Below are 17012 nucleotides of genomic sequence, written 5' to 3' on the forward strand. Positions count from 1 at the left end.
GTCCTTTTAAGGACTGTAATGGAACTTCGCTCCTTGCTTTTCTTATTCATTTTCATCTTTTCTACAAAGTGCTAGATTATTTATTTTTTGTTCCCTCCCTTTTGTTTTGATCCTTCTCCCTCTCTTTTTCATTACACAAATGTATTTCTACCCTTTTTCATTTTGTTTCGGTACGTTAATGTTTGTCTATGTGTTTGACTGCCTGTTTTAATAATTATAATTTGTTTTTAATGTATGCCTTTCTACTCTTTGTTTTTATATATTATGTAAAACCGCTTTGAATTTTGATAAGGCGGTATATCAAATTTTTAAATAAACCTGAAACCTGAAATATCTAATTGGTTATAAAGATTGTTCTCAATAAGAATGTTTTCCTTTCCATTTTATTATCATGTGTATTTATTTTTATGGGAAAATGCACCTAAATAGGATAACGTTGTGATTTCTTTTAATATATATGTTTATAAAATCTTATTCAGGGGGAGTGAAATAAACAGCTGCTGTATATTTAGGGCTCCTTTTACGAAGGCGCGTTAGGGCCTTAACGCGTGGAATAGTGCGCCCTAGCCGCTATCGCCTCCTCTTGAGCAGGCGGTAGTTTTTCGGCTAGCGCACACTAATCAGGTGCGTGCGCTAAAACCGCTAGCACACCTTCGAAAAAGGAGCCCTTAATTTAAGATTTTTAATGGTTTATTAACTGATCAAAGAGAAGACAAAAGTGCAAGAGATCGAACACCTACTGTACATATCAGTACTTAACTACCACCTCGCTGCCATACTAAAACTACCCCCAGATCACCCTTTGGAACCTGGGCCTGGTCAATGCCAGATCAGCTGATAAGAAATCCGCAGTGGTCCATGATGTCATCCATAAACAGCATCTTGACATCTTAGGAATAAGTGAAACCTGGCTACATGAAAGCAGGGGTTTATCCAGTTTCTTTTGAGAGAATATGGTGGCTTTTAACGAAGGTAAAACAGGCAACCTCTAGAACTTCAGAAGAGTTATCGATGCTCGTAAGATTGATGATGATCACACTGAATTGTATATATGGCAAAATGTAAACTGTTTGACTATTTCTTATGTATGTTATCCTGTAACTTGTTCTGAGCTCATTGGGGAGAACAGAATAGAAAATGAATTAAATAAATAAATAAAAACTTAGATGAAGTTAAAAATGAAAGTTTCAATCGGATCAGATTCAACACATTATCTATGCAAGAGCTCCTTGGTCTGATTATACAAATGACCATGAATTACCCTAGGATGGTGACTTCAATCTATTTATCGAAACTTTGGATACTACCACAGCTGTCTTCCTAGACATGATGACAGCACTTCGGTTCACACAGGTTATCAATTCTCCAACCCAAGAAAATGGTCACATATTAGACTTGGTATTCTACAATAAGACTGGAATACAAGAATACAAAGATAGCAGTATTGAAATAACACCCTAAGTGACCATCTGAATCATTACATTACACTACAGATTTCTATTCCGCCATTACCTTTCAAATGGCACTTCCCAAATTTTGGAAGAAGATCAGAGTCAAGGAAAGCTGACTACTGGGAATTTCCTAGAGGCCTTGGACTATCCACATGTGGATAAAAAGACAACAACAGTGACTGATCTGGTTGATATTTGGAACACACACTTAGCTAAGACCCTAGAGAAAATAGTACCACTGAAAAAGGTCTTATGCTCCACTCACAAACACTCATTTTGAATTTTGGACTCTTAAGTGCAAAGTATGGAAACGAAAGAAGATGGTGTAAATCTTGCCTAGATGAGGACAGACTAAACCGTAGGAAATACATGACAAAGTATCGCCAAGCCTTTAACAGTAGCCAGAAAACACTATTTCTCTTAATATATTGAACAGGCTGCAAATTCAACCAAGCACCCATTCAGCATAGTAAACAACCTATTGCAACCCCAACAACAGAACCAGCTTACCCATTCAAAACTGAACTGCAATGATTTTGCTGTATACTTTGCCAATAAAATTAAGTCTCCACCAAGATTTACTGGTAGTCCCACCCAGTCTCCAATCACCTAACCAGAAGCATACAAACTTGCTCCTTCCTGACACAGACACATGGGACTCTTTTAACTCAATAACAGAGAAGGGTCTTGACATACTCCTAAGAGACCTTAAACAACTACCTGCTCCCTCAACCCTTGCCCATCATAGATAGTGCAGCAGGCAAGCAGGGGCCTCATAAAAGGCACCACAAAAATTGTGAATTCTTCATTTTCTAATGGTCAGCTACCAACAGCATTAAAAAGGGCCTTGACTAAGACAAATATGAAAGCTACCAGCCTGTGTCCTATCCCATTTCTAGGATAACTTATAGAATAGGCTGTGTTCAACTCAGTGATTGTATAGAAGAGAGAAACTGGATAGATCCATATTAATCTGGATGCAGAACTAGTTATGGAACAGAAACGGTTCTTGAATACCTACTAAGTCTTTACAGAAACCAAGAAAGAGGATTTGCCTCGGTGTTAGCAAGGCTGGCCGAAACAGGTATCAATGGGATAGTGCTTGCCTGTCTGATAGATAGGATCTGAACCAAGCAACAGTCAATACTGTTTGGTAGCACTTCATTGCCACCATTGGCACTGACCTATTGGGTACTACAAGGATCAATACTGTCACAAATTCTGTTCAACATCTACCTCTAGTCACTAACAGAGCTTATTCAGTCGATGGATACTCAGTTCTACACTACATGGATGACATGTAGTTACTTAAGCCTGACTGCTTTTGGCAGTGGAAATTGGGCCTACATAACTATGAATTGAGTTAATATGTGCATATTGGATTGGCCATCCTGATTAGGCCCTGTCCCACTTGGGCTGGCAGAGCAGGGGTATAAGTACAATATAAACTACTATTTTAGAGGGAGAACATCTTTGGAGCTTTATTTTTACTTTTTTTGTCTTTTTCTACTTTTTATTCTACTTCCGTGCACTGTGGAAATATAGTCGCAATCTCTTCATACCAGATCCTTCATTGTCCAATCCCCATGCATTGGAAGTTAGATACTGCCATGAATACTGTCCATTAGGGTTGTCCAGAAAAAAACTAAAGTTGGAAAAAACTGCAAATTGAAGTTTTTCCCATGAATTTAATTGTGCTTGATCAGAAAATAACTTTTAAAAGACTTTTAAAGCCCAGCCACGGGGCGCTCAGAGCCATTGATTACCTAAATCTCCAATTTTTCAGTATTTATTCCTATTCCTTGTTCTTCCCTCTCCAAATGTTCTTCCCTCTCCAAATGGAGTTGACTAGCCAAGTAGCTCAGGAAAATTTTATCAGCTAAACTTAGAAAAGAAGCCTTAATAGCTGGCTCTCTCAAGCACTTTATAAAGTGCCTTAGTGGCAAGTGATTCTTTATAGGACAAAGCAAGTAATAACTTCCCCCCTCCCTTTTTACAAAAGCGTGGAAGAGATTTTTAGCGCCAGCCAATTCGCTGAATACTCTGCACTGCTCCGATGCTCATATGAACTCTATGACCGTCGGAACAGCGCAGACCATTCAGCTTGCCGGCTGGCGCTAGAAACCTCTCACGCTTTTGTAAAACGGGAGGAAAGTGACTTGTTGAGAGAGACTGAGATCATACTTCACATACCCTGACTTGAGTAAGGTTTATTATTTCATGGTATGCATGAGACTGTGGTGCTATTGGATACACTGCTCCATGAGTGATTAACGCATGGCTGGATATGTACATAATATAGCCATTATAATCCACAGTGAATGTAGACATTCTGTGGATTAGAGAAGGTAAAGAGAGAAAACTAAGCCTCGGATTACAAGGCAGGAAAATCACTTACATGTATATTTTAAAATTATATGCATATTAACAGATTGTTACTAGCATACACGTTAATCCTGCTCCAAAGCAAGTCTGCCTTTGTTCAGGGAACTATTAAGTACATATATTTTTCACAATGTGGCTGTATTGATCTGGGCAATGGGGGAGTTCAGTAGAGAAAACTGTGCCTCTGTATTTGAAGGACAATTTTATAAGAGGTCACTTACACTGTAAAGGTAAGTGCATATGTTATGCCTGATTTTTAAAAGCAACGTATGTACTTATGTTCCTTTCCACAGTGAGGATGTGGGTTCAAACCCCACGCCGCTCTTTGTGACCCTGGGCAAATCACTTAATCCCCCTTTGCCCCAGGTACATTAGGTAGAGTGTGAGTCCACTGGGACAGATAGGGAAAAATGCTTGAGTACCTGAATGTAAACCACTTAGGCTATAAGTGGATTGGTTCCCGCAGGGTAGGCCTGCTCCAAAGCAGGAGTAACTTTGTGCATGTATGTGTGAGTAGGAATTGGTAAATATGCATTTATTTTATAATGTAAGAGTTGATCCAGCCCCTGTTCAGCCCATTCTCTACCCTCAGCAATGCCTGCACATATGTTGCATGAAATAAATGGCCCCATGGAAATTGAGAAATTTACGTGTGAAAACACATAGATGAAATGTACAGCGGAAAAGGCCCATTAGAATTTCCAGTAAGGACATTGTGGAATACAGAGTTGCCCTTGGGGAATTCACAGATGAATTATAAAAGGTCAATAATGATTTTATGGTAATGCATGGCAATGCTATAGGTATGTGACACAAATAAAATGTATAAACATGCACATATAAACATACAAATGCAATGTTCACAACAATGGTAACATGAATCTTTACTGGTGTGGAGATGCAGTGCCGAGTTCTCTGTACTATATGAAAGCCAAACTATATATTTGTAAAAATACATATCTGTGTGTAACTGTATATAAAGAAGGAACATCAGACGATACAGTACATATGATCAACTGAATACAAAGATGACCTTTATCAACATTAAAAATGAAAAATATGCCCACCTTTTTAGAAGTAGGCTATGCTGCGTTTTTAACCAGCAAAAAATTGCACAGCCATGCCAAATCGGAGAAAACAGCTTTAGTCATAATATTAAAATCTCCGAAAATGTTTTATTAGTTTTATAAAACAAAAGTGCAAGGCAATTGGTGAAAACATCGGGGGAGGGGCACAGGCCTCTGGAGCAAGTGGCAGTTCTGGCTGAGTGATTAGATGTCTCAGGTCATCGGGAACAGGCTCTGCCAGTTCTAGTTTTATTTGCAGTGCCTTCCTTAGGGATTAAACTAGGACTAGCATAAATTGTTACCAGTGAGCTAGAACCACCTGATAACTTCAGTGCTATCAAGCTGCGTGGAAAGGCTGGGGGATGCCTCCTACAGGTAAAGCATTCAAGAAGACAAACATCAGAGTAAGGGAGCATGAAAGCCGTAATCTCCACACTCTATTCACTTGTATCCACACTGTATTTCTACTTTACTGTATACCGTCTTGAACTGAAAAGAGACTCCCCACTCTTCTGCTGTTTTGGACCCCTGCCTCACCCTCCTCCTCTTCCCCAATACTTCAGAGCTTTTCCCAGGGGTTCTCAGACCCCTGTCTGCCCTTCTCCTCAGTTATAGCCTACAGCGTGACCCTTGTTTGTCCAGCCCTGATTTAGACGTTGTCATACTGAGGTAAGAATTCTTATGTACTATAGCCCTTCACTGTTAGAACATAAGAATTGCTGCTGCTGGGTCAGACCAGTGGTCCATAGTGCCCAGCAGTCCGCTCCCACGGAGGCCCTTGGTCAAAGACCAGTGCCCTAACTGAGACTAGCCCTACCTGCATACGTTCTGGTTCAGCAGGAACTTGTCTAACTTTGTCTTGAATCCCTGGAGGGTGTTTTCCCCTATAACAGCCTCCGGAAGAACGTTTCAGTTTTCTACCACTCTCTGGGTGAAGAAGAACTTCCTTACGTTTGTACGGAATCTATCCCCTTTTAACTTTAGAGAGTGCCCTCTCGTTCCTCCTACCTTGGAGAGGGTGAACAACCTGTCTTTATCTGCTAAGTCTATTCCCTTCAGTACCTTGAATGTTTCGATCATGTCCCCTCTCAGTCTCCTCTTTTCAAGGGAGAAGAGGCCCAGTTTCTCTAATCTTTCGCTGTACAGCAACTCCTCCAGCCCCTTAACCATTTTAGTCGCTCTTCTCTGGATCCTTTCGAGTAGTACCATGTCCTTCTTCATGTACAGTGCTGGATGCAGTATTCCAGGTGAGGGCGCACCATGGCCCGGTACAGTGGCATTATAACCTTCTCCGATCTGTTCACTGCCGTATAACATTAAGGTGTTCTCCTTCATACTGTTTTCTCTAGTCATCTACGTGTTCTTAACTAAATATTTGTTTTGGATGCTGGAACATGGGGACTAAGGCGATTACAGCTCACCTGCAGATTTCTTTCAGATGCCTCTGCTGTGGACTTCTGCGGGTACCGATCTACTGAGGCAATAGCTTGAATAGAGTGTGAAAGGGAAAAAAACCTGCAAAAGAGGCAGTGGGACCCCTGGACGACCAGGGAAGAAAAGGGTACATCAAGGAAGATAAACAAATCGCAGACAAACTAAATTCCTTCTTTGCGTCTGTCTTTACGAAGGAAGACACCTCAACAATACCTGAAGCAGAGAAAGTGTTTCCAGGAGAAATAGAGGACAGCCTCACCACAGTTGAAGTGGACTTAGACCAGATATACTATCAGATCGACAAACTTAAAAGTGACAAATCCCCTGGACCGGATGGAATTCACCCGAGAGTCTTAAAGGAATTGAAGGTTGAAATCGGAGAGTTATTGCACAAACTTGCAAACCTGACAATCAGAACTGGACAGATACCGGACGACTGGAGGATAGCGAACGTCACGCCAATTTTCAAAAAAGGATCGAGAGGGGAACCGGGCAACTATAGGCCTGTGAGTCTTACGTCGGTCCCCGGCAAGATGGTTGAAGCACTGATCAAGGATAGCATAGTCCGGCACTTGGACGCACACGACTTGATGAAACCCAGTCAACATGGATTCAGGAAAGGGAAATCATGTTTGACGAATTTACTCCAATTTTTTGAGACGGTAAACGAGCAAATTGATAGTGGGAAGCCTGTGGACATAATATACTTGGACTTCCAGAAAGCGTTCGACAAAGTTCCACACGAAAGACTTCTCAGGAAACTACAAAGCCATGGCATAGAGGGAGATATACAAAGATGGATAGGCAAATGGCTGGAAAACCGAAAGCAGAGAGTGGGCATAAATGGGAAGTTCTCCGACTGGGAGAAAGTGACTAGTGGTGTACCCCAGGGCTCGGTACTTGGGCCGATCCTTTTTAATATTTATATCAATGACCTGGAGGAAGGAACATCCAGTGAGATCATCAAGTTTGCAGACGATACAAAACTATGCCGGGCAATCAGATCGCAGGAGGATAGAGAGAAACTCCAGAGCGACTTGTGTCGGTTAGAAACATGGGCGGAGAAATGGCAGATGAAGTTCAATGTGGAGAAATGCAAGGTAATGCATTTAGGCAATAAAAATAAGGAGTACGAGTATACAATGTCAGGTGCAACTCTGGGGAAGAGTGAACAAGAAAGGGACCTGGGTGTACTGATAGATAGGACCCTGAAGCCGTCGGCACAATGCGCGGCAGCGGCAAAGAAGGCAAATAGAATGTTGGGCATGATAAAGAAAGGAATCTCGAGTAGATCGGAGAAAGTTATAATGCCGCTTTATAGGGCAATGGTCAGACCACACTTGGAATACTGCGTCCAACATTGGTCTCCCTACCTAAAGAAGGATATAAAACTGCTGGAGAGGGTGCAGAGACGAGCAACAAAACTGGTGAAGGGTATGGAGAGACTGGAATATGAGGATAGACTTATAACACTAGGATTGTTCTCCCTTGAGAAAAGGAGAATGCGTGGGGATATGATCGAGACCTTCAAAATACTGAAAGGAATCGACAAAATAGAGCAGAGAAGATTATTTACATTGTCCAATTTGACACGGACAAGAGGACATGAAATGAAGCTAAGGGGGGACAAGTTCAGGACTAATGTCAGGAAGTTCTGCTTCACTCAGAGAGTGGTTGACACCTGGAATGCCCTCCCAGAGGAGATTATTGCGGAATCGACCGTCCTAGGCTTCAAGAGCAAACTAGATGCATATCTCCTTAAGAGAGGCATATAAAGATATGGTGGACTATAAATTACGCCAGGTGTACACCTGGCGGGGCCTCCGCGTGTGCGGATCGCCGGACTTGATGGACCGAAGGTCTGATCCGGAGATGGCAGTTCTTATGTTCTTATGTTTATGTTCTTATGTTCTCTCCTTCTCCCCCTCAAATTAAGAATCAGGTACCATACCATACCGATTCTCATAATCCGCAAGTGTCAGCTAGGCATCATTGCGGCTTATACAATATTAGAATGATACAGAGGCGTAGATGTCTTACAACTAATTGCAGGAGAATAGGTTAGTACAGTGAAGAGAACAGATGTGTTTTTAGCACCTTCCTCAATTGGAAGTACATAGGAGTTGGTGCAGGCTGCGTGGGAGGTTGACTATGGCATATTGAACTCAATCAAGATGTTTGCAATAAGTACAAAATTCCCCATCAGACCTTGGGCTTCTGACACCCCACATAGTTCACTACAGTAATGGTCTAGGTACTGGAAAGATTTGAGTACATCTGCATACTTCTTTCAGCTGCTCATTGTATGACATACTTAAAAACACTGCTTTATAAATCCCCTTCTTTTTCCTATCCTGCCCCATAAAACATGCCAAGCCCAAGTCCTAGCTTGCTTCCAGAGTTTGCTTATTGTGTCCTTGCACCCATACTGCAGATTTGTTTTGTTTGTTCATATGTATAACTTGCCCATAGTAGAGTTTATTTGGCTAAAATTTTAATTCCCACACATTTCAAAGTCATGCTCATCTTTTTTCCATTTTCATCCCTTCTCAAGCTGTAGCCACCTTCCACGCTGCCTTCCATGTCACACCCTTCTCAAACTGTCTGACTTCAAAGAGTTTCACAAGATTAATTTTGAGTCCTCTGTCATGCCGCTTCTGCTTCCCCCAATTCATTTATTTTATCTTTCCTGGCGATTTTTATTTTTCCCTCCCCACAAATCAGAGAGGAGGCAATAATCCTTTTTTCCTCCCACTTATTCCTATCTTGTTTCTCTGATTTCATTCCTACCCATGAACACTCTTCAATTCATCTCCTGCTCCCATCTTTTTATTCTCTGACATATCCGCATCTCTCCTTTTGCATCTAATTCTGGCAAGGAACTGGACAAGAATCCCCTCCATCTGCCATATCCTTAGTTTATCACTTTTCACTGCAGCTGTTCCCACTGTGTTCAAACATGCTTTGATCACACTACTTACCTGTTTTGGCTATTGATCCCTTTCACATCCAAACTACTCAAGAGAAACATTCTTGATCCCTTCCAATATTGATTTGTTTTCTACATGTCACTGAGACAGTCCTTGCTATAGTTCCCTGACACATCTGTCCTCACTTCGGTTTTGATACCCCAATGCATCTTTGTTTACTTTTTACCTCTCTCATGACAATTTCTTGGGTAGATTCACTTCCACCACTATCCCAGATCTTTTCACCCTCTAAACATGTTTCATTTCTGTGCTGATTTCTTCCCACACCTTTCAGTAACCACTTTTAAGATGACTCCCAGATCTACCTCTCTGCACACAAGAATGTGGTTGTTTGTCTGATATTGCTCCCTGGATGTCCCAACTTAAACATGTCCAAGTTAAAAATTCTTGTCTTTTCTGTCTCTCACCTCAGCCTGCAATTTTGGGGGGGTATCACTGATTCCTATAACCTGCCATTTCTACCCCTTAAATATCATCAAAATACGCCCCTTCCTGTCTGAACATACACTCTCCAAGATTCTTGTTATTCTCATTCTATCTCTCCCTTAAAATTCTACAACCTGTTTTTAACGTCTCTCTCATAAGAACTTACTGGGTCAGACCAATGGTCCATCAAGCCCAGTAGCCTGTTCTCACGGTGACCAATCTAGGTCACTAGTACCTGGCCAAAACCCAAAGAGTAGCAACATTCCATGCTACTGATCCAGGGCAAGCAGTGGCTTCCCCCATGTCTTTCTCAATAAGAGACTATGGACTTTTCCTCCAGGAAATTGTCCACGCCTTTCTTAAAACCAGCTACGCTATCCACTCTTACCACAATCTCTGGCAATGTTTTCCAGAGCTTAACTATTCTCTGAGTGATTTTTTTTTCTCCTATTGGTTTTAAATGTATTTCCCTATAACTTTTAAAACCAATAGGAGGAAGTTTTTTTTTTCACTCTCAATGAACCATCCACCACCACTACAGTCAGAGTTCAGCTTAGACTTATTTTTTTTTTTTCTCTCTCAAATGTTCCTACAGTTAAACAGACCCTCTTCTTAAGTGACTGAATTAGTTCTCCATCTATTTCCACAAATACTTGAGGCATCTTTATTCATCCATGTACAGTATGCATTCATTGTGCAACTTCTCATTCTCTCTCATCACTTCCTACACTCTTCAAGAACTCTGTTGATCAGGCTGCTTGTGCCCTTCTCCTAAATTGCCAACTCCAGCTGTGCTTGCAACTTTGCTGTATATTATACATGGAATGGGCAGTATAGCTCCCAAAATGAAAATTTTAAAACTTGCTTTATTGTTTGTTTGTTTTTTTTTTTTTTTTTTTTGGGGGGGGAGGGGTAGTTATGTTAAAATATATTCTTGGTATGCTCTCAATTGACAATTTTTATACAGTCAGCTGTGGATACCTGATTTAGCTTAGTATTTTTGTTATTGGTCAAAAAATGTGAATCATGGGAGAATATATTAATCTGACAACTTAGAATTTCAAGGTAACACCCTCCAATGCCCCCTATAGATAAGTGTTTAATCTTGAAGTACAGAGAACTCAGCAGGGCATCTCTTCAGACTAGGCAGTTGAATGGATGGCAAGTTGAAGGTACCTGATTAGCAGAAGCATCTGTGTTAGCCACAGGTGAAGGAGAGCGACAGGCAGGTGGAGAAGAAATCTCACTGTTGGTCCCTTCCTCCCCAGACTCTTCAGTGACAGGGGACAGAAGTGTGTGACAGCGACCCGCAGTCATCTGTCACGAGAAATACCGACAACCCCAAAGGGCAGGAAGAAGATCAGTCAGTCATATCAATGAGAGGTATGATTAGGTGTAGTACATACATTACATTTAAAGCTGGAATTATGGGACATGTCTTCGCTCCTTATTGGGGTTGATAAGAGTTCAGCCTAGGTTTGAGAATCACTGTACTTTTACTTGAATAGAGGTTTTTATACAAGTGGAAGGTCGTTTTATAACAGGTCGCTTAAGTTGGGAGGCCTGGTGGGCACTTATTTTAAGTTTATTTTTAAAAAAGACACATTAGTGCTCATATGTATTCATAAAATATCAGCACACAAGCTGCCAAAATCAATGCTGCAGTGCAGCTGTGTATAATCTCACCTGCAAACACAGCAACAAAGGTGACCAATTGTTGTAGTGTTTGCTGTTCACTAGTGTGAAGGCAGGCTCTCCTGTTTGTTTCCATATAATCCCACCTGCCTCATATGTGTGCACTTTGTTACTGTACCTGAGCTCTGCCCAAATTCCTCCCCAATGACACCTACATGTCTGTACCTACCTGTCATAGTATATACTTTGAACAAAGAGGTAGTGATAATTTTATATAAAAGTATGCTACAGTAAATCATATACTAGCATATACGCAAGAAATCCTTTAAATAAAACTATTCTTCCGAGACTGAAGCATTAAGCAGGGCAAAGATTTTCCTGGTATCGTTTTTTTTTCCAATTAACTTGTGAAGGGTGTAACGCCAACCGCAAAATGCAACACAAGTTAAGGCCCAAATTCTATAAAGCAGGGGTGCCCAACACGTCGATCGCGATCGACCAGTAGCTCAGGAAGGCAACTCGAGTCGATCGCAGAGCCCATCCCAGGCTCCGTGATAGACTCGTGTTGCCGTCCTGATCTACCGGGCCGATCAGCCTTCCTCTCCAGTGTTCTCTCTACGGCCTTTTAGCTGGGCGGTCCGCCCAGCTGTCATCTGCTGCTGCCGCCACTGCTGAACATTAAAAAAAATCCGGCTTGGAGATTTCAGCCCGTAGCGAACTTATGCTCTGTGGCTCTAACGTGTGCGTGCCGGCTTCCCTTCTCTTCCCTCCGAAACCGGAAGTTATGTCCGGGGGGGGAGGGGAGAAGGGAAGCTGGCACGCACATGTTGAGAGCCCTGAAGCAAGCGTTCGCTATGGGCTAAGGCGGGAGACAGATTAGTGAAGCATTTCCTCTTCTTGCTGCCGGGTCCTGCTTACTTTCTGTTTCCGCGAAAGCAGGACCCGGCAGCATTTCCCCCAACAGCTCGATCGCGATGCTGGTCGGCCGAAGCAGGGAGAGGTTGGAGCGGCGTCGGCTTTCGGGCCTGTTATTGGTGGCAGTTTGGGACCTGTTATTGGTGGCGGTTTGGGTCCTGGTCCCCAGTGGCAGTGGCTTGGGGGAGGGCAGGGAGAAAGAAAGAAAAAGGGCAGGCAGGGAGACAGAAGGAAAGAAGAGAAACAGAAAAAAAAGAAAGGAAGGCAGAGAGAAAGAAAGGGCAGGGAGAGAGGAAGGAAAAGTTGGGGGAGGGAACGAGGTCTGGAGGAGAGGAAGCATACAGGCTAAAAGAAGGGAAGAAAGATTGGATGCACAGTCAGAAGAAGAAAGTGCAACCAGAGACTCATGAAATCACCAGACAAGGTAGGAAAAATGATTTTATTTTAAATTTAGTGATCAAAATGTGTCTGAATTTATATCTGCTGTCTATATTTTACACTAAGGTCCCCTTTTACTTAACCGCAATAGAGTTTTTTTTAGCGCAGGGAGCCTATGAGCGTCGAGAGCAGCGCTGGGCATTCAGCGCAGCTCCCTGCGCTCTAAAAACTGCTTTTGTGGTTTAGTAAAAAGGGAGGGGGGTATATTTGTCTATTTTTGTATGGTTGTTACTGAGGTGATAGTGCATAGAGTCATCTGCTTTGACCTCTTTGAAAAACCCTGGAATAGGAATGATAATTAACATTTTCTATGCATACAGTGTGCATTGTGTTTTTTTTTTTATTTTATTGTTGGTAGATCATTTTGACTTGGTCATTTTAAAAGTAGCTCGCAAGCCCTAAAAGTGTGGGCACCCCTGCTATAAAGGGTGCCGCTCGTTAGGCACCTCCCTCAAACTGAATGGACTAGATTACCCTATCCTACCCACCATAAAAATCCTTGGAGTCATCCTGGACCGCACTCTAACCTTCGATGACCATACCAGTGCCCAGGTGAAAAAATGTTTCTGCACCCTCTGGAAACTGCGCACCATCAAACGTTACTTCGACCACCAAGCCTTCCGACTACTCGTTCAATCTCTGGTGCTAAGCATATTAGACTACTGCAACATTATTTACCTCGGAACCTATAAAAACACCATCAAACGTCTAAGAATAGTCCAAAATGCAGCCGTCCGCCTCATTTACGATCTCAAAAAATATGACCATGTCAGCCCCTACTACACCAAACTCCACTGGCTCCCAGTTGAGGCAAGGATCATCTTTAAGTTCGCCTGCCTTTGTTTCAAAACCCTAACTGGCTCCTCCCCAATCTACCTGTCTGAGCATCTTGAAATAGCAGGCCCCTCTCGCACACGAAACACTCATTTATTCACCTTTCCCTCCCTAAAAGGCTGCCTCTATAAGAGATTCATTGATAGAACCCTAGCATTCCAAGCGGGCAAATGGAACAATTGCCTAACTGACCTCATCTCCAACTCCCCGCCTTATCACCTGTTCAGGAAGTCACTAAAAACCTTCCTCTTCGACAAATTCCGCTAACTCTGCCTTCCCTCCTTCCCTGCTCCCTCCCTTCCTCGATATGACCCTCTTACCCAATCTCAGTTTTGATCTAAAGGCCCCTCAGGCCTCCATAGCATATGCCTTTTCACGGCCTTATATTCAACAACGTTGTAAATGTAACACCGTTATAATTTGTAACATCGCTGTAAATGTACAGCCTCTTCTTAGCACATGCCTTTTCACTGCCATATATGCAACATCGCTGTAATTGTAAAAACGCTGTAATATGTAACTTCACTGTAAATGTATGTAACTTCGCTGTTAATTTTCACTGCCATTTATGTAACATCGCTGTAAATGTAACAACGCTGTAAATGTAACTTCGCTGTAAATGTACAGTCTCTTCTATTGTTAACCGCATAGAACTTCCATGGTATTGCGGTATACAAGAATAAAGTTATTATTATTATTATTATTATTAATGGCGCCATTTTTAATTGATTTAATAGCCTTTAATCGACACAATAATCGATTGCATCGTTTAAAAGTAAATGGCACCGGAATCGCAACCACAGAGGCACCTACTGGCATCTAAGGGTACAATAGGCATGGTTAACGATGGAAGTACCCTTAGGCGTCAGTATGATTCTCATCACAGATAGGTGCAGGAAATGTAGTCCTTGAAAACACTGGCCTGCATTTCCAACACCTATCTGTGACGCAGCCACGATTCTTTCTACAAACGGCATATCTGATGCACGATGGGCACCACTTTTGTGGGCGGCTGCCGATCGTGGGGCCATTTATACATAGAGTCCGGGCCCAAATGTTTAGAATACTAGAGTGATTAAAGCTACAGCCTCAGTGCTAGAGAATGACACAGGGACAATTTTTCCCCATCCCTGCAGGAACTCAATTTCCCCGTCCCCGCTACTTTTGATAAGAACCATAAGAATAGCCTTATTGGGTCAGACCAATGGTCCATCTAGCCCAGTAGCCCGTCCTCACGATGGCCAATCCAGGTCACTAGTACCTAGCAAAACCCCAAAAAGTAGCTACATTCCATGCTACCGAACCGGGGCAAGCAGTGGCTTCCCCCATGTCTGTCTCAATAACAGATTATAAACTTTTCCTCCAGGAAATTGTCCAAACCTTTCTTAAAACCAGCTTTATGGTATGTGAAAAGGTAAAATATCCATCCTATACACAATCCCAAAGTGAATATCGTATAATTTCATCTCTTGAAGCTTATTTCAAGAAGGTTTGACCAACTCATGCCAACCACATCCTCTGTCATTTCATGTAGTAATCAATAAAGTGACTATAGCAATCAATTACTAGTAAATGAATACTGCACAATGGGAGGCTACAGAAACTGGGAGAGGTGGATAATAGTGCCCAGGAATCGTTTTGGGCAGTGTGGATGTTGACAGATCAGCAGCCAAGGATGGGGTTAGGGGAGGGAGGCCAGGTAGCGAGTTACTGCTGCCAGAAAAAGAGAGAAGTTAGAAGGACTGGGGGGTGGGAGAGAACTCAGGGAAGGCACTGAACTTGTGGGAAGGGGGGTGCTGAAAGAAAGGTATTAGACTGTCGCTGTTCCTGTCCCATTCCTGTAAGCTCCGTCTTAACCGCACAAGTCTCGAACACTTATGATTTTAAAGGGTTTGAGGCTTGTGCAGATGAGGACGGAGCTTAGGCATTGGTGGAATGAGGCATTATGACATCGCAATCTGAGCCCCAGAATGTTGCTACTTATGATTTTAAAGTGTTTAAGGTTTGTGCAGATGAGGATAGAGCTTGCAGGAATGGGACAGGAAAAGAATTCACAGGGATGGGGAAAATGAGTTCCTGTGGCGATGGGGAAAAATTTGTCCTTGAGTCATTCTTTACTCAGCACCCTGAGGTTGTGGTTTCAAACCCATGCTGCTCCTTGTGACCCTGGGCAAGTCACTTAATCCCCCCATGACGCCAGGTACAATTAGACAGACAGGGAAAAATGCTTGAGCACCTGAATAAAATTCATATAAAGAGTTGTGAACTTCCCTAGGAGAACGGTATAGAAACTTAAATAAATAAATAGCATTTACACAGTATCGCATGCTTGCATGTGAAAAATCCTAATATGGCACCTAAGAACTATTGTGCAAATACCTGCTTAGCTTAGTGTGTATTTGCAACGGGGTGTACACAGGGGTACAGCATGGATAGTGTCCCTAAGTTATACCATACTTATGCTAGCCACAGTATGTGTGGTTAAGTGACAGCACCTATATGTAAGGTTCATTGGTAGTCATCAGGGACTGTCCATAAAAGTCTAAATGTACAGCACCGCTTATGCCTTTCAATGCTCTATAAGTGATAAGTAGTAGTAGTAGTACTTTATAATGGATCTTGGGTGCCTAGTTTCTTTATGGAATAGGCTCATACTGGGTGCCTAATTGGAGGTGCCCTGTTACAGAATTGCCTCCATTGCACATTAGAAATTCAAGCCAAGGACATTTTTTTAATTTCTAAATAAAGAAAAAGGTAACATTTGATTACAGCCTGAATCAGACATCATCTACTGTTTGTAATATTAAACTAACCAAAAATGTTGCTAATTATCCTTTTTTTTTTTTTTTTTCACTTCCTCTGAAGTTTTCTGTGTTTCTTCAATGATTGGGGTGCTTTTCCCCCCATTTTTAAACTTTTGAATGGATTTTGTCCTAGTGAAAAGTTCTCCATTCATCCATAGAAAATATACGACTCAGGCACCTTTTCAACACTGCTGCCAAGTATGCCTTAGCTCAGGGATCTCAAAGTCCCTCCTTGAGGGCCGCAATCCAGTCGGGTTTTCAGGATTTCCCCAATGAATATGCATTGAAAGCAGTGCATGCACATAGATCTCATGCATATTCATTGGGGAAATCCTGAAAACCCAACTGGATTGCGGCCCTCAAGGAGGGACTTTGAGACCCCTGCCTTAGCTGTACTCTGCAAAGGCTGCTTCTCCATGCCTATGCATCCTTTGGCATCCCAGGCTACACAGGCATCTGTGGTCGAAGTTAATGTCCAACTAAGGTGCATTAATGAACTAAGACAGTCTATTCATTTCACATGGGTCATATTTTAAGGTTTCTACTGACCTTGACTGAATTGGATTTAGTAACCTACACATGAAAGGCTCAGCCTTTTGCCAATTCCCCTTTCACCCTTTAGTATTCTTGGGG

At 42.2% G+C, this 17012-nt stretch overlaps 1 protein-coding gene across 1 annotated transcript in view; it reads right to left on the minus strand.

Annotated features, from left to right (window-relative positions):
- SYNE1 (spectrin repeat containing nuclear envelope protein 1) overlaps nucleotides 1-17012 on the minus strand; it is a 994076-nt gene that overhangs the window by 328890 nt on the left and 648174 nt on the right. Inside the window, exon 90 of the mRNA XM_033936910.1 lies at nucleotides 10930-11070. Coding sequence (XP_033792801.1) covers nucleotides 10930-11070 — 141 coding nt within the window. The remainder of the gene's footprint in view (nucleotides 1-10929; nucleotides 11071-17012) is intronic.

This window comes from Geotrypetes seraphini, chromosome 3 (assembly GCF_902459505.1).
Source record: "Geotrypetes seraphini chromosome 3, aGeoSer1.1, whole genome shotgun sequence".
In the NCBI taxonomy this organism is placed as follows: Eukaryota; Metazoa; Chordata; class Amphibia; order Gymnophiona; family Dermophiidae; genus Geotrypetes; species Geotrypetes seraphini.